Source organism: Acinonyx jubatus, chromosome F2, assembly GCF_027475565.1.
Source record: "Acinonyx jubatus isolate Ajub_Pintada_27869175 chromosome F2, VMU_Ajub_asm_v1.0, whole genome shotgun sequence".
NCBI lineage: Eukaryota > Metazoa > Chordata > Mammalia > Carnivora > Felidae > Acinonyx > Acinonyx jubatus.
This window is the reverse complement of record NC_069394.1, coordinates 3,131,006-3,153,901: the sequence shown is the minus strand read 5'-3', so window position 1 is coordinate 3,153,901 and position 22,896 is coordinate 3,131,006. Positions and strand designations below refer to the sequence as shown.

General features: G+C 52.8%; 1 protein-coding gene across 19 annotated transcripts in view; it reads right to left on the bottom strand.

Annotated features, from left to right (window-relative positions):
• Window positions 1-22,896, bottom strand: part of PTK2 (protein tyrosine kinase 2) — a 256,989-nt gene that overhangs the window by 47,232 nt on the left and 186,861 nt on the right. For 16 of the 19 annotated variants that reach the window (XR_008292471.1, XM_053208063.1, XM_053208073.1 and 13 more), the window contains 8 exons: window positions 22,644-22,664; window positions 21,449-21,546; window positions 15,890-15,974; window positions 14,592-14,692; window positions 11,982-12,097; window positions 11,001-11,101; window positions 7,974-8,063; window positions 5,134-5,338 (listed from right to left, as the gene is read on the bottom strand). Coding sequence is in view for 18 of the 19 variants with exons in the window: in XM_053208063.1 (XP_053064038.1) it covers window positions 5,134-5,338; window positions 7,974-8,063; window positions 11,001-11,101; window positions 11,982-12,097; window positions 14,592-14,692; window positions 15,890-15,974; window positions 21,449-21,546; window positions 22,644-22,664 (817 nt within the window). In the remaining variant the exon portion in view is untranslated. The remainder of the gene's footprint in view (window positions 1-5,133; window positions 5,339-7,973; window positions 8,064-11,000; window positions 11,102-11,981; window positions 12,098-14,591; window positions 14,693-15,889; window positions 15,975-21,448; window positions 21,547-22,643; window positions 22,665-22,896) is intronic. The other 3 variants (XM_053208074.1, XM_053208058.1, XM_027063813.2) reach the window with 1 other exon arrangement.

Here is a 22,896-nt window from a genome sequence, read left to right as displayed (position 1 = left end):
ACTAAGCACTGACCACGTGCCCACAGTCGCGGTCCCAAGGCAGAGCGCGACAGTGCACATACGGCTATCTAGCCGCGTCTCGGGTCAAGGCCTGGCGCGCGACAGCTGGCAGCCTGAGCCCGGGACTCAGCGGGCTCACTGCCCAAGCTCGGCCCTCCAGCCTCCTTATTTGTGAACGGGCGGTGGTGACGTCACCTACGTCTCCAAGGACCGTGAGAACTAAGATGACCTAACGTGTGAGAGTTCAGGGCACAAGGCCTGGCAACGGAAAGCACTTAGTAGATGCTGGTTTCCGATGACACCACTATGGAAGCTGACGGTAGAGGGCAGAGACTGGCCATCAAGGAACATGGTTTGCTTTAAGAGGTCTTCCTGAAGACGACAGCGATGGAGACCAACTCAAAGCACGGAGCGCCTTCCCCAGTGACACGTATTGGGTCAGCATTCTTTCAGGGAAATGGTTATGTTCTTTTACCACTTATATCCTTTTTTTTTTTTTTTTTTTTTTAACGTTTATTTATTTTTGAGAGAGAGACAGAGTGCAAGCAGGACAGGGGCAGAGAGAGAGAGGGAGACAGAATCTGAAGCAGGCTCCGAGCTCCGAGATGTCAGCACAGAGCCCGACGTGGGGCTCCAACTCACAAATGGTGAGATCGCGACCTGAGGCGACGTCAGAGGCTCGACTGACTGAGCCACCCAGCCGCCCCTCCCACTTATATTCTTTTGCCTAAACTTCATATGTGAAATCAGTGAGCATAGAAACATGGAGTCGTTTCCAAAGGTTTACAAAACCACTATGTCTGGGGCGACTGGAGTGCTCGTTCACCGCTGGGGGCAGCACGTTATATCGGCTCCGGAAAACCAGCAGGACCTACTGACCCTACACCTGTGCACGCCCGCTGACACTCAGAGACGTGCCCAGCTGGCATTCCTGTCCCTACGCTCACCAAAAAGACACAAGAGTGCTCTGGGCAGCCCAGCTGGAAAGCATGTACATTCCCAACAGGAGGAGGGATAAACCGGAGCACCACAGAGCGAGGAGAAAGAGGGGCAACTGCCTGAATAACGCGGATGGCCTCCAACTAAATGCTGAACGAAATAGGCAACGAACAAAAAAGCACACACTGAGCGATACCACTGACATAAAGCTCAAAGGCAGGCAGAGCCAATCCACGGTTAGCGGTCACCCTTGGAGGGCGAGCTGTCGTCGGAAAGGGCTGTTTTCTTATTCTGCATGTTGGCTGCGTGGGTGTGCCTGACTTGTGACAAATCAAAGAGCTGTTTACTTCCTGGCATGTTTATACGTTCACATCTTTGCATGGCCATAAAAAGTTTAAAAGATACAAAAATCATGGTGTAAAAGTTTACACTGGAATTTTATTAGTGTGTTGCCCTCATTTGCCAAGAAAGGACTTAAGAAAGTCCACATGAACCTAACTAACATGCCTCTCCGGACTCAGCTGCCAACAGGTGACCTTGCTGTGTGGCGGCACAAAGCCCTGGGCCAGGCCGGGTGCCGGGGGAAGCGTGAGCTCCGGGAGGGCAGATACTGAGGCTGGGAGTGCAGTTTCCTTGGCATGTGGGCTACTGAAGAACTAACTGAGCTACCCAGGGATTAAGTGGTGATTTCATTCAAAAACTGCTCCGTGTACCCTTACAGCCTGTCAGTCAGGACATGCGTGGCTTGGTGCACACTGGGGTCACGTTCATTGCAGGTCCCTGGGAGTGCTTCCACTCGCTGACAGGCCACCCGCAGGTTCCCGTCCCTGTGCTTCTCTGGGGGTTCGCATCCGTGAATAAGAACGCAGGACGTACGGAGGACAGACATGGGAGTCCTGGGGATCCACCCGTGGAAGTGTGGCCCGGGACTGTCTGACTCGGCAGGGCGAGGATCATCCCGAGAGCCTTTTCTCAACGCACAGTGAACAACAAACACATGGCCCCAAAATGCACGCAGTCCACGGTAATTTGAGTTCATTCGAGATCTTTTCTTTTAAGGTCACGGAGAATGGGATTTGGGAAACACTTTTAACTGACCTGGAGTAAAGACTCCCTGAGATTTACTACTTTGTCAAAATCTTTGATACGATAAAAACTGCGTAAAACTCAATAAAAGAATCTATTTAATCATTGTGACGTACTGTGACCTGTAAGTGTCCAAGAGCTCTTATATATAAAGTTACGTTTTTTGGCCTCTTTGGGAGCCATATTACACATGTTCAAGATGCAAAGTTAAACTCCACTTCTGACTAAACAGAAACAAACAGAATTAACGCTCAACGACCTGCGTTAACTGTGCGCAAGAGATCCAGAAGTCATAGTCTAGGTACAGTATGTGTTTTATGTGTGTGTGTATGAAATCATTATATTTAGTTCTACAAATTCACCTTGCAGAGTTTTGGGAACTAGTTTTCCTAATGCAGCAGTCCTTCACTGAACGCTGACGTGAGCTTTCATGCGCAAGGCCATGATTGGAGCGTTGTGTGGGCCCTACTGTGCGCAGGCCCCTGGCCTGCGGGTGCGGGCAGCACCGAGGCGAGTATGACGATCCCTGCCCTCAAGGAGCCTCAGTCTAGTAGGGCTGGGACATACTAGACTGTGAGCTCCTCGAGGGCAGGAAAGGTGTAGTCCTCCTGCCCCAGAGACCGGGCCCCAGGCTCAGCCCTCGCGGCGCCCACGGTGTTTGTGGAACGGGCTGAACGCGGGCGCAGCCGTCTGTGGCAGCACAGGGGGAGCACGACAAGAACAAAGTGCTCCGGAGACTCCGCGGGGGAGGCTCGTCAGCTGTGGAGCCGCTGTGCGAAAGAAGGCGAGAAAGATGGGCAGGATTCCACCAGGTGGAGAAGAGGGCATCCCAGGCCGAGGGGGTTAGTGAGGCCACCGTGTGAGAAAGGGGCAGGATGGAAGGGATCCTCAGTCTATTCTGGAAGCCTCCACCTCACATGGGAGGGCGGGTGGGCGGTGGGGGTAACAGGAACCCACTGAGGGCTGTTCCAGTGAGGGAGCTGCCTATCTGCAGTGATGATTCATGAGATCCACTAAGGAGCTCTGCCAGACAGACGGAGGGCGGTCTGGGGGAGGGGAGGGGTCTGAAGACACGGTGTCGAGTCTCCCCAGCTGCGCAGTTGGGGGACGGTGAGGGATCACCGTTCAGTCCAAGATGGAGACGAGGAAAGGTACCTTTGTAACCTACAGAAGGCGAGGGCCAGGGGCTGCCCGGGAGGCAAGGTGACTGGCTGGCTGTAGGATGAACGGGGGCCCAGCAGCCATCTAAAAGGCGGCTTTGGGACTCGAGAGAAAAGGCAGGACGGAAGCTGCAGACACAGAGGTGAGAGTTTAGACGGCCCAGGAAGCGCACTGAGAAAGGAGGGCGGCCCAGGACGGACATGTGCTCGGAACTCATAGCGTCGTGGAAAAGCAGCAGGGTGGCGAGACAGAGGAGGAGTCTGGGAGGCAGGGGGAGGGACCGGTGTCACAGAGGGGAGGAATTCTGAGGACAGAATCTGTCAAATTCTGAGGAAAGATCAAGGAGAAACAAAAAAAAGTATGAGCGAAACATGAAACAAAGCACATTCAAAATCCAGCTCTAGCAGTGAGAGCACGAATCATTAGCTGTAGGACAGTCAAGAAACTGGAGACTTTTAGCCTGAAGAGAGGCATCTGGAAACACTTGAAGGACTGTCACGTGGAAGGCAGAGCTGAGTTGTTCTGTGGAGCCCGACAGGATGGGCCCAGGCCCGCAGGGGAGCGTCACGGGGCCCCAGGAGGAGCCCCTCGCAGAGCGTGCTTCTCGCTGTACGGGACCTGCTGGCCCGTCTGGTCCCCTGGGCTGTGAACCCTGGGGACGGCTTGTGCTGTGTTCACTGCTGAATCCCCAGAACCTCACTGACAACGAAGGAGGCGCTTAGCCAAGAATTCCTGACTGGATGAATGTCTTAAATCTCTGCCAGCAGCCTTACTAATTCCTCCCTGAAGCACGCTCCTCCCACGGAGACTTGTCTGGCGAGACTTGTCTGGCGAGCGGACTTGCCTGAAGATGGGGTGGGGCCTCAGGCACTGGGGGGGTAAGGATGGGCCGGAGGCACTACCAGGACCTCTTGGATCCTGACACTCGGTAATTTTTATGAAAAAAACCTAAAATACACCAAAATTGTAAAGTTCGCACACAAAATAGAGGAAGCGTGAAACCGGTGAAACGGCACACGTTCCGCCACGGCGTTGGTTACACAATGAGGCTCCCCGTGGGTATGTATCACGTGAAGATACCTTACTGCTTACAGTGCTAAGTCTCAGTCTAGACTTCAATTCGGCAACCGTTCACTGAGCACGTATCAGACCCCTGTGCCAGGGCCGCAGAAATGAGCACGACGCGGTGATGCCCGTCGAGAGCGCGGAGGCTGGCCGGGGACCAGACACGCAGATGCGGAATCCTCAGGCCAGGTGGCAGGGTGCGCTGTGGGCAGACACCGCGAGGGGCCCCGCAGGCCGCCAAGTCCCCGTGTGCTCCCTCCGGGGGCGCGGGAGCTACCGAAAGTCTGAGTCTGACCGCGCGTGGCACCAAGCACGAGCCGCCAGATGGCCGCGCAACAGGCAGGGGGGTGTTTTAACTGTAACAGAAGAAGTACCGAAAAGGTTCCGGAGGGTGGCCATCTCTCGGGGGGCAGGGCTGGTTAGGAAAGCCCCCCGAAGGGGTGACATCTGAGCAGGATTCTGGACACCAAACAGGTGGTCGTGTGTCGGGAGAGGAGGGGCACGCAGATGGCGGGCTGTGCCAGGAGAGGCGCAGGCGGTTAGGAGCGTGCCGGCGGCGGGAGGAGGGCTGGGGACGGGGCTGACAGGCAGCCGGGACGACATTCCTGTGGGTCTTGCCGGCCGTGCTAGGTCCGTCAGAAGTTGGGGAGGAGAGATTCGGTCATAATTGGAAGCTTATTAATTAAGATCTTAAGGCCTAATCTCCTGAGGAGTCTAGCAAAGTATAAATAAAAGCAAACCCATTAAGAAAGTCACTATGTTCGCCCACGAATAAGTTAGCCTTAGACGTGCGGACAGAAGGACCTCGCGGCGCGAGGACTGCGAGGGGGGTGAAGCCGCGTGAGCCTGCCCCAGCCCCGGCCCTCGCTCCCCCACTCCTACCTGAGCTGAGCTTTGAGCTCAGTGAACCGGGGCCGCCTGCTGGGGTCATAGGCCCAGCATTTCGTCATAAGGCTGTAGAGGGTGGGAGGGCAATTTGGAGGCATTGGTAATCTCTCCCCGTTCTCGATTCGACCGATCACATCATTGTTCTTCACTCCTTGAAACGGCTTCACACCATGCATCAGTATCTCCCACATACACACACCTGTGAAGCGGGATGAAAACAGACCGTGAACTTCGCAGGAAGCGGGGGAGGCCCAGGAGTCGGGGGGCGGGGGAGGGAGGCTTCACCGCTGGCGCCAGGGGACCAGCTGTGGGACTCCGGCCTGAGCGGCCAGATAAGACAGCGCTCCGTGAACTCTGCGGTGAACGAGCGCAGCGCCATTAACTTCATCTGACGTGAACGGCGAAAGAGTAAACGATGACCCGAACAGCCCACGGCTTTTCGAAGAGGTTTACTCCTCTAAACATCCCGTGTTAGAAAATGGCCCACCGGGGACGGTGATCCCTCACGTTTCACGAACCAGTTCAAAACAAGCTGAATGAATCCTGCCTTCCCCCCGCTGCGGTCCGACCTGCCGGTGACCGCGGCAGCCGACCCGAGGCCTAACGAAGAAAATGCTGAAGTCCAAGCCTCGCGTCTTAGGACACCCGGACTCCTTTCGCGAGGCTGGCCGTGCGTGGCTAGGGTGCTCACCGGCACCGTCACCGGCTTACGCATGCTCCAGACCCCCAGGGCCGGGGCGGCCCTGCCCACAGCCTCCTCACTCACCCTGCATCCTCGCGGACCACACGCGTTCTCGGGCTCCTCTGAACAACGCTTGAGCGCCCGCGTTTAAAGAAAGACGAACGGAGCCTAAGGCGGAGAATGACAACCACACGAAGCTCCGGTCGGGGAACCGAGAGGGCAACTGGCCGCGACAGTGGGGGACTCCACCCCCCCCCGCAACGCACCGCACGCACGCGCCTTTCTGGTGTTAACTTCGCCACACTTAGGGCCCCTTCGGCTCTCTCCCCACGGACTCCCCCTGGGAAAGCCTCACGGGTCTCCGTCCTACCCGTGCGCGTGTAACGTGCTTGAAGGGAGGAGACGCACTTGGGGTGTCCGCAGTACCTAACGTGGGGTGTGCCTCTGGGGAAGCAGGGCACGGCATCGTACCCATGTGAATTACGTCTCGACGGGATCCAAATTCCAGGCATTTCAAAGTGAAGAGTGCGTGACCAAAAAACCGCCTTAGCTCTGCGTTTTTCACCAGAAATCATGACAACGTTATTGGTAACGACAACGCAGGTCGTCATTTCTTGAGACCTTAAAATGTTTCTGGCGCTTTGAAATTTACATGTCCTGAATCGTTACACCTCACATTTCTCTAAATGCCGCATCCTATCAAATAAATCTAAGATGTCACTGGCTAGAATATACACCACTATTTTATGTGACCAAAAAAGGGGGGGATGTGACACAATCCTCTAAGAAAACCTCTAAGAATTCTTTCCGTCCTACCAAAGAGTGCTTTCAAACCCACGCAGACGAGGAGGCAATGGCAGCTGCCGTACGAGTGCAGGCAGGGCACCACATGCCACACCCCCCCCAGTGACACCGACCGTGACACGCTGCTGACTTACGACACACCCCAGTTGCAGAGAAGTTAAAATGGGAAAACACAGGCACCGTGGACTCTGTGCAAACCGCAATTCCCTTCACAGCAACCTTCAACTTGCTGTCTGGGTCACACAGCCGATGAGCGGGGCTCTGGGACACAGAGCCGTGTCCGTCAGACCCCAGGGCCCTTTCTAAATTGTGCCACACGATTTCCTACTCTGCTAAAAAGCTCCTTCCTTCACCTGTTATTACTTAGGGCGCTGGATGAAACCAACAATCAGTACACAGAAGAAAAAATAGGAACACAGACTCGATGTACGTAAAGTTATTTCTAAATACAGGGAAAAAAGGTACATAACATTACGAAGACATCTCCTCTGAAATAGTTTAAAATCTAGCAGGGAAAACACACACACAGACTTCTCACAAGATGAATGCTGAGCGTCGTGGCCAAGAGAGAAAGCGCAGGGAGCACGGCGACGGGCAGGTTCCGTCTGTAGGACGCACCTGCCACAGGAGGCTTCGCAGAAGAGGGGACGCTTGAGGTGGCCCCGACAGTGGGACAGAATCTCACCCAGAGGAGACGGGCTTAGGACGTGCTCCAGGCAGACGGAGTTACGCCAGAAGAGTGGGGTGGGGAAGGAGTGTCGTGCGTATCAAAAAGGGAGACTGGTCTCAAATGTGACGGAGCAAGGGCCACCGTCGCGCCACTCAGGAGGGTCCGTGAAGGCCCACAGAGGAGGAGGACGGCGCCCGACCCGGAGCAGGTGGCAAGGCACGGGGTAGGCATCGGGGCAGAAGCCACAGAGGACCCAGGAGCAAACCGTGAGGCCGTGAGACAAGTCAGGAGGAGGTCAGACCCCAGGACGGGACGGGACCCCAGACCCATGAAGCACGCGGTCACAGAACCAGAGGGACAGGTCAACCACGTACGGTCAGTCACACGGAAGGAACGGACGAGACGGCAGAGAGAGACGGGAGGGAAGGGAAAGATCTCCCCTAGGGAGGGATGCAGAGACGGCAGAGCGAGACAGAAGGGGGAGGAGAAGAGAGCGAGAGCGGGGCCTCCCAGAAGTGACACACAACGCTGGCGCTCGGTTGGTGCCCCGTGCCCGGCGAAGGAGCGGTCAGACAAGGGAAGGCACGTCAGCCCACGCCGTGAAAAGAGGTGACGCCACGTGCGTTGTGTACCATACACAAAGCACAACGTAACAACACGAAACTTCACGATACTCACCAAACATCCACACGTCACTGGCTGAGGTAAAACGTCGAAAGTTGATGGACTCTGGAGCCATCCATTTAATAGGCAACTTTCCTTTGGAAGCTAGAAGATTAATTTTAGAAAGTGAATTTTCCTTGTTATCTGCTCAAGGATCTCACAGCTACAGCTAGCAGAGACTTTTACTTCCAAAATAAAAAGCTTTAAGCATCTGACCCCTTGGACTCTGCTTATTTAGGAGAGCTACTTTCTGTTTCCTGCCTTTCTGTCAGGTCATTGGGAGTAGTTGCTGACGCCGCGGGAGGGAGATAAAACACTGAGGTCCTTCCCTCCGCAGAGAGAAGGGGAACGAGGGAGAGGGAGCCCCACGCCCGGTCACGCGGAGCTGGGCGGTTTCCCCGACAGCTCCTCGTCCACAGGCTGCAGCCTCTGCTAAGGACACGTGGTCGGCTCTCGTTCCCAGTAGGGAACCGGTGTTTCTAGGGAAACACGTACGTACACATACACGTCTCACATCGATTCCAACCTAAGCCCCGAAAACAACTTGTCCTGGTAGGCTCTCTTTTCTTCAGAAAACAAGGTTCAGACACGTTATGTGACTTGCCGGAGGCCGCCCCACCGCCAGGTGCCAGAGCTGGGGTTCAAGGCCAGGCCCTGGCCCAGAGCCAGAGGTGCTCGGGCCGTCCGGCACCGCCCCCACCCGTCCCCACGCCCCAGCGGAGACAGGCTCCAGATGCCCGCTGCTCCTACGAAAGCACCACAGGACTGCGAGTTATAGACGTCAGCGACTGGCCGAATGCGCCAACTCGAAAGCATCGCGCTTTCGAGGCCACACAAACCTTCCTTCTGTGCCACAAAGGAAAGGACTCAGCGCCCCACTGAACGTTCCTTCGGCCGTGCGGTTACCACGTGGGCAGCCCTGGGTCCCCCTTCTCGAGGAGTTCTAATCCTAAGAGGTGGAAGCAGAGTCTACTCGTACACGGCGGGGGGCGCAGCACAGACGCCGGGTCAAGGCCACGTGCTCCGGAAGCAGAGGTGGCCGAGGAGCGAGCGGTGGGTCAGGACGGCACCGGCAGGGCGCGGAGCTGCGGGGGGCGGGGCAGGAGCCCTGGGCCACAGGGTCTGGACCTCCTTCTGCCAGCGCCCAGCGCCCCTCAGCACTCTCAGGAGACGGCTCTGCTTCATGGATTTATTCCCACTCGAAGCACCTTCACGGCCACGGAGGTCAAATCCTCTGTGCGGCGCCTTCCAAACCAGCAACTCGGCACCTGTGTTCTGAACGAAGGGCTGCTGACCTCTAGGAGTGCTCTCCTGGAACCTGACGGGACTGTGCACGTAGGGACCTGAGCCGGCATCAAGCACACGCACCTGTCAGCTGCTCACTACAGATGCCACCCACGTGCTGTGGGGCCTCGGCTGCCACCCTGCTCGGGGCTCAGCCTTCACTGGGAGTCCCGCGCCTGGGCTCGTCAGGGCTCGTCAGGGCTCGGGTGGGGTATGAGAGGTACTTTAAAACAGCAGAAAACCGACTTGGCCATTTTTAAGTTAAATGACTAACTAAAATGAATAAACAGCTGAAGAATTTTCTTTTCACGTAACCCAGAGCCACTACTGAAACCCTTCCAGGCTGCAGCACACAGTGGGCACACGGAAAGGGAAGAGCCGTGAGCCATGGTGTAAAATGAAGGAAACTCATTTTGTATGTAAAAACCTGGGCTCATTTTGCCACAACATAAAAATTTAAGTAGTAAAGAAACTAGCCTTTCTAAAACAGTAGTAATCCTTAGAATATAATATACTAGGAGCATGGTACGGATTTATAATTGAAACCTTAGCTCAAGTACTAAGAACATGAAAATTTATTACTAAAAAGACTTGTTCAATAATGCAAGGAACCAAGTCAATCTGATTCCAAAATTGACAAAACTAAAGGAAAAGCACACGAGCTAAATCTCTGCTCTAAAACAAACGCATTGATGCCTACGGCGCGAACAGACTGGAGATCTCTCCGTCTGACTGCTCTCGGCGAGCCAGCGGGCCCAGCCCCCCTTGCTGTGCGGGTCGGACTGGGTTCACCGGCTGGAGGACATCGGAGGGGATTCCGAGTTTTGGCTACTGGAACTACAGTCGCGACGAACATCTAAACTCAGGTTTTGCGTGAATGTCAGTTTTCGTTTCTCTGAGAGAAGTACCCAGCATTGTGACTGCTGGATTGTATGGTAGGTGCATATTTAACTTCTTAAGACTCTGCAAAACTCTTCCAGGGTTTTAAATGGACCATTTTACATTCTCACAAGCGAGCTGTGAGCAATTTAGTTTCTCTGCATCTTTGCCAGCATTTGGTCTTATCACTATTTTTGACTGTAGCCATTCCGACAGGAGTGAAAAAATACCTCCTCACAGTCTGAACCCGCATCTCCCCAAGGCTAGGGATCCCGAAGGCCTCTGCACAGGCTTCGTTGCCCTCCTCGTATCCTCTCCAGTGCGGCTTCCCTTCCCACCTGCTGTCGGTGTCGTAGTCTGTATTTGTTTTCCCTGCTGAATTCTCAGAGCTCACCCCACACTGCGGACACTGGTCCTTTGCTGAATGGCCCGTGGTTGTAGGAGGGCACTGTGGTTGGCCAGTACCCTCTCCCAGTCTGCACCTTGCCTTTTCACCCTCTTCGCAGGGTCTTTTGCAGAACAAAAAGTTCTCATTTGGATGAGGTCCCTTCTGTCAGGTGTTTCCCTTTATGGACCCTGTTTTTGGTGTCAAAGCCCTCGATCCCAAAGATTTACTCCTACGGTTTTCAAAAAAGCTCTCCAGCTTTATGTTTTGGAATGAAGTCCCTGACCCACTGTGAGTTAATGGGCAGTAAGGCAAGGCTGATGTAAGGTGTCGTCCGTGGAAGTCTGGCTGCTGCAGGAGGCATGGAGAAGGCCGTGAACTGGTGTCACACCCCTGTCACACTTCAGCCGAGCGGACGAGGGCACACCTTCTGAAGACGTAAGAATCGTTAAGGATTCTGAGCCTACCGCCTCTTGCTTGCTTGGATTCCTTACCTTTGTAGTAAGTACTGTCTTCCATATACCGGGATAATCCAAAGTCTCCTAATTTTACGCAATCGTTTGAGGACACCAGAACATTCCGAGCAGCAATGTCCCTGAAGAGGAAGAATTCCGGGTAATGGATTTTAATATAAGGAAACAAACCTACAAACTCCTCTGTATTATATAAAGACATATCGACAGGTACTCTGAAAGACAGTTCATAGACCATGCAAACAGGAGATTTGTTACAAGCCGAAAAATAGACAATTTTACAATTTTACTTCAAAGACGATCCTTTAGGCAGTTGTCTACTCATTAACATAATGACTAGTATTCTGAACGGCTGCGGAGTACATTCTCCCGTAATGAAACCGCTTACCACTTTTTGAACCACCACCCTCCTGACCGCACTGACAGACAGTGACGCACGCGTGGGGTCTCAACCCTGCTGCTACTAAGAGACCTCGTTCCATAAAAGTTGTCATCTAAACACCTGTGAACGATTTTGCTGACGCCATCTGTTTCAGTGCTGGGTAACAAAGTCCCAGGAAACAAACTGAGGGCTTTCTCTTGCATTCAAAGGGACCCAGATGAGAAGCAGAAACTCCACCGAATACCAGCAGATGTCACTCGTGACCCTTCGGGGGGTCCCAGGAAGCCCCAGGACAGTGACTGTTTTAGGTCCGCATGCTTACTGCTCTAGGGCACGTACAAGCTCTCAACAGTATTTGCTTCCCGAAGGCAAGCAAAGGTTTCAGGCTTCACGTGAGGAAAGCCCTCCGGATGTGACTATGGCTCCTCCCTCGGCCAGGACAAGGGCAGCGTGACGCTGCGATACTGCCCGCCTACGGGAGGCCGGTGGCACGCGGGATCGCAGGGCACACCGAGTACCTCTTCCCCCCCCCCCCCCCACCCCGTGGAGGTCTCTCTGCTCCCACCTCCCACCCCTGCCCCCGCCGCAGGGCGGCTCACCAGCTTTAGCCTGGATCTTACCTGTGCACGAATCTTTTGCTCTCCAGATACGCCAGAGCTGTGCTAAGCTGATAGGCATACAGGATCAAAGACGCGAGATCCAAACTGTACTTCCTCACTTGCAGAAACGACCTCAGCTTTGGGAACAGTGACCGAGATGAAAAAGAATTAGTGACCGAGAACAGAAATCAAGAGCTGAAGAGCTATGTTCAACAACGGTGCCCAATCGCACACACACTTGTAGAAGAATGGCTTCAATTCTTCTAAAATAAGGTGTAACGAATCAGCCATATGGCTCAGAAATTATGGTTCATCATTCTTTATTTGAAATCCTATTTTAAGATTGGAATCTTTGGGGTGCCTGGGTGGCTCAGTCGGTTAAGCATCTGATTCTTAATTTCAGCTCAGGTCATGATCTCATGGTTTGTGGGATCGAGCCCTATGTCTAGCTGCTTGCTGATGGCACGGAGCCTCTTGGGATTCTCCCTCTCTCTCTCCACCCCTCCCCTGCTTGCTCACTCTCTCTCAAAAAAAAAAAAAAAAAGCTTAAAAAAATACTGAAATCTTCATGATTGTAGACAATTTTTTTTAATGTTTATTTTTGAGAGAGAGAGAGAAAGAGATAGCACAAGCAGGGGAGGGGCAGAGAGAGAGGGGAACAGAGGATCTGAAGCAGGCTCCGCGCTAACAGAGGAGAACCCAATGTGGGGCTTGAACTCACAAACCATGAGATCATGACCTGAGCCAGAGTTGGACACTTAACCAACTGAGCCACACAGGCACTCTCTCTTTTTTTTTTTAAACGTTTATTTGTTTTTGAGAGAGAGAGAAAGAGGGAGTGTGCATGCGAGTAGGGGAGGGGCAGAGACAGAGAGACAGAGAGAGAGACAGGGTCCAAGGCAGGCTCTGAACGGACAGCAGAAAGCCCAACGCAGGGCTTGAACTCACAAACCGTGAGATCATGACGCGGGCCAAAGCCGGACGCTTAACCGACTGAGCCACCCGGACACCCCACACATTCCTGGAAAAAAGTACAGAAAGGTTCTGCAAGGGAATGAATAAAATCGCAGTGTGAAATGCTGCTCGATAACAAAAGTTGGAGGACACACAGAACCGGACGCTGAGCGAGCCCGGCACGCAGCCTGGCCGGTGCGCCCGCGGCCCCACGCCTTGCTGTGTCCCAGGCCAGACCCGAGAAGGTGATGAAGAGCGAGGGGAGCCAGGGGCACTTCTACCCACCCTCCAGGAAGTTCTGGCTGCGGAGGGTGCGGGGCACGCATGCCACTGGCCCTTATTACTACGGTCATAATCAATTCAGCCGAAGGCCACCGTGGCAAAGGAAGGCACATGGATTTAACTCTAACTCTACAGGATCAACACATAAAGGAGAAGGATTTAGTGACAGTTTAAGCCGGAAAAATTAGCAAATTCTCCAAAAGCAAAACCAGAAAGATATCGTGAACAAAATACATATGTCAGAACTGTTTCCTTTGGAAAGGCAGGGCAGAGGACGAAGAGATCCCGCGGAGGCCTTAGTTATTTCATCCAGCAAACTAGCTTATCAAGCACAGAGGGGAGCCACCAGGCAGGCCCTCCCGCGGTCACGAAGAGGAGGAAGAATCCAGACTGCTCTCTGACATCTGGGCCCCGGAACCCCTAACTGCCATGAAAAGCAACACTGCGCTCGGTGTTCTTTAAAAGACAAGGGGCGCGTACAGTGCTTCGGAAGGCGGAAGTACCGACTGTCAGCACCGGAAGGTCAAGGGTCGGCATCTGGAAAACGGGGCTGTGTTCATCCCCACGCAGGCAGGCTACAGAGCGGCCTGGAGGCGGGAACAAGTCTGATTCAGCAGCCTGGGGCTGGCCTCTGACACGCTTCCAGGGGATGGTGACACACTAAGTGGAGAGTTTCTGTGTTTGGGAGAAAGTCAAATAAGGAGATCTGTCTATGTGTGTTCCTCCCATTTTCAACAGAAACTGTGACTAACCGCAGTCAGTCGGAGAGACACCGTGAAATGAGTTCTCAGAAGAACAAGGAACTGCAGGTTCATGTAAATGCAGCGCTAAGGCACCACAACTGCACGAAGACTGGCTCTTCCATCGTCAAACCCCTGGGCTGGCACGAGGCAGCAGCACCAGAGAGGAAGGAGGGACCACCCGGTCTCCACTGCTGCCAGTGCTGAGTTAGGGTATCACCTGGGGGTTCACCGATGAAGATGTTCTGTTCCCCGAACCCAAAGGACGAGGGCATCCGTAATGTACTTCCCTTATTTATTTATTTATTTAAAAAAAAAAATTTTTTTTCAACGTTTATTTTTGGGACAGAGAGAGACAGAGCATGAACGGGGGAGGAGCAGAGAGAGGGAGACACAGAATCGGAAACAGGCTCCAGGCTCTGAGCCATCAGCCCAGAGCCCGACACGGGGCTCGAACTCACGGACCGCGAGATTGTGACCTGGCTAAAGTCGGACGCTTAACTGACTGCGCCACCCAGGCGCCCCCGTACTTCCCTTTTTTAAACAAGGGACACCAAAGAGCCAGTGCAGGCTGGGCGAGTCCCAATCACGGGACTGCTATTTAATCACAGTGACGGCAGGCCGGCAGACGGGCCGGGTCTGAGGGCCATGTTACCTCTCCAAGCGTGCACAGCTCCATGATTATCCAGACGGGGTTCTCCGTGATGACACCGACCAGCTTCACGATGTGGGGGTGGTCAAACTGGCGCATCGTTACTAGGGAGAGACAGGTGTCCAAGGTCACTCTTCTGGTAGAGCGTTAGGTAAGGGGGCTGCTCTGGTAGAGCGTTAGGTAAGGGGGCTGTGTATTCTCGGCCTAGGTGCTCTGCAGAAACAAGCGAGCTGAGACAGGCTTTGTCTCGTACTTAAGACACAGGAACAGGATTAAAGACAGACTTAGACTTTTTTCTGATGAAAGTTACAGTATGATTTTGAGGAGTTATAATGTATTGACGAAGTCAGTGTGATTTACTCTGTGACTTATTAATCTATTGGACTGTCAGGTGGTAAATATTTACTGAAATGGAAGGTAGAAGGCCTTCAATCGATGTACATGTAATGAAGGACACAGGGAGCCATTCACATGACCAATGTCTACTGAGTGCCTTTCACAGCGGGGCGCTGTGTCTGAGCAGTGAGCAGAGCAGACACGGCCCGAGTCCCCATGGAGCTTAGAGCCTAGAGAAACGGAATAATAATTTTTAGGCAATGTTTACCCTAGTTACAAATACTGAGGAAGGTGAGAGTGTGGTCCTGTGACACAGCCTCCTGAGGGGAAACTATTTTCATCACGTGGTCAGATGAGACGGGACAAGCCATGGGAGGGTAGGAAGGGCATCCCAGCCCGAAGGCAGCTGGGAAGAGCCAGACAGGTGCAGACGGACAGGACAAGCTACTAGCTCTCCATGAGTCTTACTCTGCAGAGAATACCCACCCACACAAGACCCTCCCAGCAATTTCATCCCTGGACATGTGAACAGAGAGCTGAGGGGTGGGCACTGTAGCAGGAGCAGGGCCCTGGCCATGGTCCCGGCTCTTTGCCCAGTCTGTGAGCTCCCTGAGGGTGGGGACCGCGTCTGTCCTGCTCACCCCCAACTCTAGGGTCTGGTGGCACCTGGGCTGGACTCATTTCTACATCTGCCCAATTCCAGGGCCAGGATGCCGAATGGTGCAGGTACCAAAGGACACAGGGACAGTAAATCTGTCGACCTTTACGCCCAAACATCAGGGCTTACCTGGACGATGTGGAGACAGGCGCCTCTACAGATACAGGTAGTAATTTGCAAGGCAAGACAGTAAATGCAGTTGTCACATAGAAGTCAGAATATTCTTTTTCTTACTTCTTAGAGATGGCTTGTATTTTACACAGACAAAACGTCAAATGGAGCTCCACAGAAATTTCTAGAAACTTACAGGCTTCTTGAAGGAATTTCTCTCGCACGCTGTCCGAAGTGCAGTTTTTACATGTTTTAATTGCGACCGCCAAAGCCGGATTCTCCTGCGTCAGGGAAATTTCAGAATCACACACATGCAAAAAGAGGTTCTCTACATGAATCAACGGGCACATTCACGAAGAGCTGTTTGTTCTGCAACTACGTGGACTGTGGACCAGGCAGGATCAGAACTGAAAACCTCAGGAGAAGAACACTTCAAATACTCAGCAAGACCCCAGAAGAAACGGACACGGTGTTAAAATGCTGGAGGTCATTTATTCGTTCGTCGTCCCACGAACACTTTCTGCTGCGTGCCAGGCAGGCTTCCAGGCGCTCAGGACGCACCCTGGGCTAAAGGCAGCAGCGTTCCCTGCTCTACTCAGGCTTCCGTTCCGGCAAAGAGCAGACAACGCACACAAGGAGCGAGCTCATCACGGAGCATGTTCGCGCGGAACAGTGGCGTGGACCAGGAAGGAGCGTGTCAGGATGTGCGAGGCAGAGACAAGGGCGAAAAAATGGAAGGAGGGAGGGAGGGACTGGCGGGCGGGCACAGCCAGGGTCACAGTGCTGCGGCTAGGGCAGTGCTGGGGGCAGGGCCGAGGCGGTGCGCTGGGACAGGCAGCCCGAGCGGGGCCCTCTGGACCAAAAGAAAGGTGCCCTGGGGAGAGCAGTGCCATGGCTGACCTCCGGCTGAGAAGGAGCACCTGCTCCGGGAGCTGATGGGGGGGGGGGGGGGGGGGGGGCGCGGGCGGCACAGCGGCGGGTGGCGGCTGGGGCAAGTGTGGGCAGGGCAGTGCAGGTGACGCAGGGTGAGGTGCGATGCTGGTAAGGAGACTTCAGGTGTTTGGTGAGAGAAAGGGAAGCAGCAGTTCGAGCAGGACCAGGACGTGAGGGGCGTGAGGTGGGGGGGAGATAGCGTGGCACCCAGGGCAGCTGCAGGAGGATCCGGCAGAGTTCAGGGTCGGATCCGCAGGAGATCCTCGCGGGCTGGGGCACGAGCACAGCACCCGGCCGCCCAGCAGTGTGGGAGGTCAGGGAGAGGGGGAGACACAAGGCAGACTCAGAGGGGGACCACCAAGGTGGAGAGAAACCAAGAAGGCGTGTCGATCTGCCTGCCAAAGAAGCTGATATTTTCTCGAATTCAAAAGACAGAGCTTGAACAAGACAAATGAGGCCATTCCAAGCCTCAATGGAATACCATGGATGGTTTTCATTTACTTCATTATACTTTATTTTTAGAGACAGAAAGCCTGAGAGAGAGAGAGAGAGAGAGAGAAGGAGGGAGGGAGAGGGAGAGAGAATCCCAAGCAGGCTCCAGGCTCAGTGCAAAGCCTGACTCAGGGCTCGATCCTGCGGGACTGTGAGATCGTGACCTGGGCTGAAATCAAGAGTCAGACGCTCAACCGACCGAGCCGCCCAGGTGCCCCCGTGGATGGTTTTAATTAGCAACTGAAGGGCTTATCCTACCCTGGGCTTTACACCGTCCTTGGCAGAACCACGTACTGTTCATGCTGGATATTTTCCTAAGGTACCTCACATTCTGTCAAGTAGGCAGAAAAGGTGAGGACAGGAGGGGAGAAAGCAGCAGGGACAGCCCGGTGAACGGACGAAGGTTTGAGAAGCACTGCCTCAGGTCTCTGCCACGGCTGCCGTGCCCCGACTCCTACCCTGCCTCGGGGTCCCGTCCTCGCCAGAGGATCTGGAGAGGGGACGAGGTCACACAGGCCGAGAGACGGCAGCTCCGGAGTGAAGAGAGGAGGCCTCGGGGGGGCTGCTGTCTTGGACCCCTCCTTTCCCCCCCGGGGGTGGCCAGACGCAGGCGCCCTCGCACAGGAGCGAGGAGCACTTAGCCATGAGATCCCAGACGGGGGCCGCATAGTCTCGCAGTCTTTAGTTTTCTCGACAGGCTTTGGGCATTTCTGTCCTTTTTGTACATCATCTCACTGAGCCTACAGGCGATCTGTGAGGTAGCCTGACAAGGTACACAAGGGTCCGGGCCACCCATTCTACACACGACCGGGTCGGCAGAGGCTGACAGGTTTCGCGGTTTGCCCGCGATCACCCTGCTGGAAGTGGCCTGCCCCTTCTGCAACAGGGCTTTATCTCAGGAGTGACCGGGGCAGCGTGTGCATGTGACAGGCGACACGGAGTGGCAGCGGCTGTGTCACAGACTCAGCTCTGAAATGGTGGCCACGCTAGATTCTGAGTGCTGACGACACCTCAATCTGCCAAGCTACGGGAGCGTGACTCGCTGTCCCCATAGACGCCAGCCTCAGGCAGGAAAGACTGGCACGGGGGAGAGTGGAAGGCAGGACACCGCTTCCTGTCTTGTCAGTGTTGGGAAATCCCAGGGCGCAATCCACGGCCAGCCCGATGAGAAGCAGCCTCACTGAGCCCCAAGTCCCACCTCCATGCCGACCTCCTAATTCCTCTCTGTAGCCCTCACTTTGCCTTTCAGCTCAGACCCACATATCCAACCCACCTGTGCCCTGTCTTGACGAGGATGCTGTGAAGTTATTTTAAACTTGAACTGGGCAAAACAAACCTCCTGATATCCCACTGTGGTGGTTAACTGCATGTGTCCACTGGCCTGGGCCACGGGGTGCCCAGAGATTATTTGGTCAGACATTATTCAGAGTGTTTCTGAATGGATTTGACATGTAAATTGATAGACTGAGTGAAGCAGGTTGCGCTCCCTAATGTGGTGGGCCTCGTCTGATCAGCTGACGGCCTGAACAGAACACAAAGCCGGTCTCCTGAACAAGAGGAAATTCCTCCTGCCGAATCGCTTTGTGCTGGGACATGATTCTTCCTTGACCCTCTGGACTACAACCACACTGGCTGTGTTGGGTCTCGGGCCTTCAGATGCAGCCTGGCAGTAAGAAGCCATCAGCTCTCCTGGGTCTCCAGCAGGCCACCTGGAGATCTGAGGGGACGTCAGTCAGCTTCCATAATCACGTGAGCCAATCCCTAACAGATCTCGTTTGAAAGCACCCACACCCGCCTGCTTCTGTCTCCCCGGGGAACCCTTACTAACGCGCCCACTATCCAACGTGCTTCCCTCTTAGCCTTCTCCACCTCACTCAACAAGCGGAATTCATACCGACGCTCAAGCAGCCACTCTGGATTCCTCAGTTTCCCTCATCTCCCACAGGTCCAACAATCCGGAAGTGAGACACGCCCTCCCTGTCCACAGCGTGCGTCTGGAACTTTCCCTGCTAGTGCCTGTTATGGCTAGGCTCATGCACTCGCTCCCCAACTGCCTTCCTAACAGCAAGCCCAGAGACCTAACAGAGACTGTAATTCAACTGTAATTATTTCGGGTCAAGAAGCCTCACCTGCCTTTTATCTCAGTTGGGTAGAGCCAGTCTAAAAGCTAGTAGGCCTTTTGAGTAAATTTGGACCCAGGGCTCTCTGTACTGCTTTTTGCTTCAAAGAACAGAGGTAAGAGAATTAGGAAGATAATAACAGATAGAGTAAAAAAAAAAAAAACCCAAAAAACAAACAAACAAACGAAAAAACAACTGGAAGAAACGTTAGCAGCTAAAAATACATAATAAATGACAGAATTACGTGTAAGAACAAGGTAGAGACTTTCAAAGCTGAAATGTAAAAAAAAAAAAATGGAATCTGATTTGTTTCGTGACGCGGTGGCAATTGTCTGCTGCTCCTGTGACCCAAGAAAACAAAACGAGAAAACCCTTTCAGCTCTAGAAAACCTGACAGGTATGGAACTACTGAGAAAACACCATTTGCAGCTTCCAAAGCAGGGGTAACATAAAACGTCAATCGTCTGTGTTACCACAGATCTTCCCTGACCTGAGATGCAGTTACGTCCCAATCCACCCATCGTTAAGTTGAACATACCGAGTCAAAATGCGCGTAAATACCTAACCTACCAAATATCACAGCTGGGCCACACCCGCCTTATGTGTGCTCACAAACACTCACAATGGCCTATAGTTGGGCAAAACCAGTGGACACAGAGCATTATTTTATTTACTTTTTGAGAGAGAGAGAAAACGCGAGAGCACGCACACGGCGGGGAGGGGCAGAGGGACAGAGGCGGCGGATCCCAAGCAAGGCTCCACGTCCAGCACGGTGCTCGATCCCAGCACCCTGGCATCATGACCCGAGCCCAAATCAAGAGTTGGATGCTCGACTGCCTGAGCCACCCAGGCGCCCCCTACAAAGCGTATTTCACACCCAAGTGCTGCTATCCCTGTGATTCACTGAATCCTCTACTGACAGTGACAGGATCACCGCGTGGCTGCGGGACGGCCGTGAGTGCGTCCGCTGTGGGCTGACTGGAAGCTGTGGCCACCACCCTGCAGGGGAAGAGGACGCACATATCCCTGGCCTGGGGAAAGATCTGAATTCAAAATTCTGAGTGTGATTTCTACTGCATGAAGATCGCTTTTGCAACATTGTGAGATCAAGAAAGAGTAAGTCGAGCCACTGTAAGCCGGGGACGGTCTGTGATCCCTTATTTGTGTCATCTGCGTACACCCGTTATTCCAGCTAAAAAAAGTTCCTTGGGTGAGTTCCTGCTGGTGTCTCACGACCGCTGATCTAACCGGCACACATACCATGACCGGTGTCGGCAGGGCTGCAGAGGGACGGCCATTCTCACGCACCGCTGCCAGGAGTGGAGGGAAGGGGCGCGGCCTCTTCGGAGACAGCTCCGGGTCAAAGGGCGGAACAGACACCACGTGACCCCGTGACCCGGCAATTCCACTCTCTGCCATCTACGCGAGAGAACTGAGAACTAACTACTCACACGCAGACCTGTGCGGTGGCCGTCACGGAGGCGTCATTCCTCACAGCTAAGAAGCGGTCACAGCCCAAATTCCCGTCAGCTGGAGAACGGACAAACACAAACGGTCTACCCACACAATCGAATGTTGCCTGGCAAAAGAGGACACTAAGTACCGCTTCACGCTCGAGTGTGGATGACCCTTGAGAACATGCTAACTAAAAGAACCGATCACGAAAGGCCACATGTCGCACGAGTCCGTGTACGTGAAGCATCCAGAAGAGGCAAATCTAGAGAACAGGGAGCAGACGACTGGCTGCCAGGGGCCGGGGGAGGGCGGGATGGGAGTAACTGCTAGCGGGTGAGGCTTCTTTCTGGGGTAAAGAAGGTGCTGGAAAATGCACCGTGCTGTCGTTTGTACAACTCTATCAATATACTAAGAAACCACTGAACTGTATGTTTTTAAAAAGTACGTTTTATAGTATGTGATTTATACCTCAAAAAAGCTATTAGTAAAGTCATAATCTGTTCCATCCAATGGAACACTCCTTGTGGGATCTGTTCCTGATGAGAGAGGCTGAAAGATCAAAATGAACAAAAGACAGACCCAGCCCTCTAGGAGCTAAGGGTGCCATTTCTCTGCCCCCGAATACTCCGAGCAGGTTGACGTGTGTGACGGGCTCTGTGAAAGACCTCTGCAAAGGAGAGCCGGGGACTCGAGAAGACAAAGAAGAGGCGACAGTCAAAAGCAGCGCGTTTTTCTGGTTGCCAGGGAGGACTTACTGGACTCATGTAGACGCCTTGGTGGACGTCCCCAAACTGGCCTTCCCCGATGCACCGTCCAAGCTCGATTCTTTCTCTTTGAATCTCGTAGTCCCTGGCTGCAAAGCACGATCCGTACGTCAAAAATCAGGTAGGTGCGGTATTCCAAATGCAGACACTACACTCAACGCATTTCCTTATCATCCACGAGTACAACTCTTACTGGTGGCACATCACTCTATGAAAATGCTTTAAACAGAGTGGAACTCTCTTAAACGGTATTGTGAAAGGAGTTACACAAACTGTTAACGGCATTGGTTGAACCACAAAACGATGTGAGTTCTATTAAAGGCAGATTTTTTTCACGTTTTTAATTCGATTTAGTTTATATCTGTCTGATCGTTTTCTAAATAGTTTTTCCAAGTAGTAAATTATATGCTTAAGAAATCAATGCTATTAGTTTAGGTATTAATATACGAAAGTCTAAAAAACACAGTTATTTAAAGCAATTATTTTACAAATAACTGAAGTCTGAAAATACGGAGACAACGGGAAAACTGTGTCACGAGTAACTGTTTTAAAAGTTTAAGAGTTTTCCACTTTCTTACGATCCTATCTATATTATTCATGGAGCTAAAGAGTTTAAAGAGGCCATTTCTAAAAACTAATTTCAAAATTAGATGACTTGGAATCAAGGTTGAACATACTGCATTACAAATGATGAGTGTTTTATATTTTTGAGAGCATTTGCCTCAAATCAACATATTAATTTCTTGCAATTTATACCAAACTGACTGTTTAGCAGGCCGTTGAGGCACATGGAAATAAAATAGCCACTAGCAACCTAGACCATGAATTCTAATCCAATTAACTGCTGCGGATTTTGATTTTCTCCGGCCAGGAAACCTGTCTGCACGATCCACGCTGCACGGACTCCATTAGTGAAGTCGCCAATGGAATAAAACAACAGCCAAATGTTTCAAAACTCTTCCTGGTTTATCAAATGAGAAGCCGTACAGAAAATCCGACTCAAATTTGAGGTGGTTCTTTTCCTCTTTAAAATCACTTTAGCTGGTAGTTCCATTGGTTTAATAGCACGGATAAACCAATGACAAGTGGTTTAAGGATAAAAGTTAACTGCGAACTGAAACGTCCCACACCACTCCGCAGGCTGCAATTGCAAGCAAATGCAGTTATTTTAAAGGAATCGTGTTACCTTCGTCTATTCCATAGCTTTCTGTATTGCAATTAAGGGAGAAAAAAATTGAAGACCTTGCTTAGAAATAACTGATAGCAATCAGGTTAACAACAACAAACTCTGAGAGTACGTTTCAATATTTACTGTGTGAAATATTTTAACCACAAACATCAGTAGGAAAAAGACTAGACATAAGCAAAACCTAAATCTCCTCAAATTAACTCGATGTGATGGACACAACGCTTTCCAGTTTCCATCTCCTAATTCCTAC